Below are 2763 nucleotides of genomic sequence, written 5' to 3'. Positions count from 1 at the left end.
ATTATATATATATATATATATATACTGAGGTGACCCGGCAAACGTTGTTTTGCCATATAAATAATTTCCTAGTAATTTCTAGTGTAGACAAAAAATAGCTTACTTATTGTAAGTATGTATGTATGTTAGAATGTGTATATTGTATGTATGTAAGAATGTGGTATATGCGTGAAATAAGCATGGAGCGCTGTGAACGATGAGGGAATATAAAAATAACAAAAGGCAAACATTATTTTTAAGTTATTATAATTTATTCCTTAAAATTATATATCATTAATTAAACAATTACGACAGTAACACTATTAAACAATATCAATCTCTTAATGCTATAGCGTGAGCAATATTTTTTGTTAGTCCATCTTTAGCTAACACAAACAAACTGGATGGTTTACCCACTCGAGAGCATGCCACGTATAATTGTCCGTGTGAAAAACATGGTGTTCTCAAATCTAATCCACAAACAGATATCGTTTGACCTTGGGATTTGTTGATAGTCATTGCAAAAGCCAATCTAATCGAAAACTGAATTCACACTCACAACGTGCCTTCACGCGATTGGCAAGTGCGCTTCCGGAATCCTCGCCGCCCATAAAGTAGATTTGTAAGAATTTATGTGGTTCGTTTGGCATTGGCAGCAGTGAGCCCATTTTATGATAAACTTGGCCTCTGATTGTGAATGTAGAATTGAATTGTTGACCATTTGCATTAGTATTTCGAACTATTTCTGTTGCTCCGAACGATGTCATTTGAACGCATGAATTGAATCTTCGAATTGACTTCAGGAACACGTTAGAATCTGGATCCGTGCCGATAAGTAAGCCGTTCAATGGTTCAGGTGGTGTTTCAATTTCAGGTAGTTGCACTTTTCCTGACGCGCAACACATCCCAGCTGGCTCATTTTTGAATTTCAGAGCATGACAATGCGGACATTCCTTGTCCATAGCACCAATTACCACTTTTGAATGAGCATAATATTCAATATCGGGCTCATACTGGAATGCTAGACGCAGGAATGAATCAGATATAAATGCTCGATGTACCTGTTGTCGTTGTTGGTCATTTGTTCTTCGTCTATTGACTGTGAAACGGCGTGATTGTCGTTGTTCTAATCTTCTGACTTCATTGCGTTCAGCTCGTGTATCTTCTGGCTCTTCTTGATGCAATTGCGCCATTCTGACACTTGCATCAGTATTTTGTTGCTGGATTTGTTCTTCTGTTCTTTCGGATCTGCTATTTCGCAACTTTCGAGCTTTACTTGTACTGCGGCTCAAATCAGCCCCTTTGAGTTTTCTTGGCATTGCTCACTGTACAAAACATACATAAATAGAATTAATGAAATTATTTAATGATGAAAAATGTTAAAAGTATAATTAGGGCCAGGATTTTTGCCGCAGTTTTGAAATGATTAGTTTTAATTTATGAAATTATAACAAAAATATAAGTTTTATGGAAAAATGTTTCAAACAAAAGTAAAAAATTAAATTTTATGAAAACATTGTCTCTTATAATTTTTTCATAAAACCAATATTTCCATTGACATTTCAAAATAAAGATTCATAATGATTGATTTTTTGGAAACTATGAAAATCTTAATTGTTCAATTACATTTTTTTAATAAAATTAAATTAAAATTACATTTTTATAAGATCAACAACATTTTCGATATAAATAAAAAAAAGTATACTTACAACACAAAATCCGTTGTTATTGGAAGCTCGTGTCACGTGTTGAGTACTTTTGAGGTTATAAAATCACTTGATTAACTAATCGTGCAAAATACACTCAAAATTGATAATTTAATTATTATTGATAAAATAGGAATGATTAAAAGTTAATATAAGAGTTACACTGAGATAGCAAAATAATAATTGTCAACGTTACTACTACACTTGATGCATAAACAATAATGATGGCCGACAACTGTGTAGGGAGTGAGAAAGAAAGGAGACCGGCTTCGTTCTCATCCCTACTCCGTGCTGTTTACTGGGTCAGAAGTGACACCTATAGACATCTGGCGGGGATAATAATAACTAAATAAATGACGATTGATCAGTTTTCGACCGGAGAGGAAAAATGATTAAATTACTAAAATGGCTATTAAAAAATAAGGGTTGATCGTAGAAGGGTGAAAATTGAGGATTGTATGTATTTTCGTATGTTGTATCATAAAAAATAGAAATTACAATATTTTGTCTAAAAAATGAAAAAAAGTTTAGGGGTGGACTACCCCTAACATTTAGGGGGATGAAAAACAGATGTTGGCCGATTCTCATAGATACCGGATAAGCACAAAAAATTTCATCAAAATCGGTCAAGCCGTTTCGGAGGAGTATGGGAACGAAAACAGTCAGACACGAGATTTTTATATATATATATATATATAACTTTTTATTAGAATTCTCATGTTCTTTTATTCTTCTAACTTCTCTATCGCTCCTACTTAGAAACAGGTATAGTATCGAAATTATTGTACATGTGTCTACGCCTCGTAGTGCATGCAGTCGTACACAAACACACACATACACTACCAGGAGCGATAACTACGAAGCAGCGCGCAAAGAGGAGACCTAGAATAGGAAAAATTGTATAGCTGTATTCTGTCTCATTCTCTCGCAGGCTTAATCCTATATGTTCGTCTCTTTTTCTCTTCTTACTGAGCATCGTGGCTTCTCTATGTGTACTGATTTCTGTCTCTGGAATATCTTTAAAATGCTTAATTTAATCGTCAAAACATAAGACACCATTTTTATGGAGCAGTTAATT

General features: G+C 33.9%; 1 protein-coding gene across 1 annotated transcript; it reads right to left on the bottom strand.

Annotated features, from left to right (window-relative positions):
• Positions 1-229: 229 nt before the first annotated feature.
• Positions 230-2153, bottom strand: LOC149030416 (uncharacterized). Its single transcript, XM_089179271.1, has 2 exons — positions 1689-2153; positions 230-1304 (listed from the first exon to the last, which is right to left on the bottom strand). Exon 2 carries the CDS (start codon positions 1296-1298, stop codon positions 495-497), a length of 804 nt encoding a protein of 267 aa, XP_089035397.1. The 5' UTR covers positions 1299-1304; positions 1689-2153; the 3' UTR covers positions 230-494.
• Between the last annotated feature and the right edge of the window lie 610 nt (positions 2154-2763).

This window comes from Polistes dominula, unplaced genomic scaffold (assembly GCF_049000335.1).
Source record: "Polistes dominula isolate Pdom_NZ unplaced genomic scaffold, Pdom_raw_medaka contig_653, whole genome shotgun sequence".
Lineage (NCBI taxonomy): Eukaryota > Metazoa > Arthropoda > Insecta > Hymenoptera > Vespidae > Polistes > Polistes dominula.
Note: the sequence above shows the minus strand (reverse complement) of the source record. Positions and strands in the feature narration are given on the sequence as shown.

Coding starts and splice junctions, on each gene's coding strand:
- LOC149030416 (XM_089179271.1), bottom strand. CDS start 1,298: ATGCCAAGAAAACTCAAAGGGGCTGATTTGAGCCGCAGTACAAGTAAA.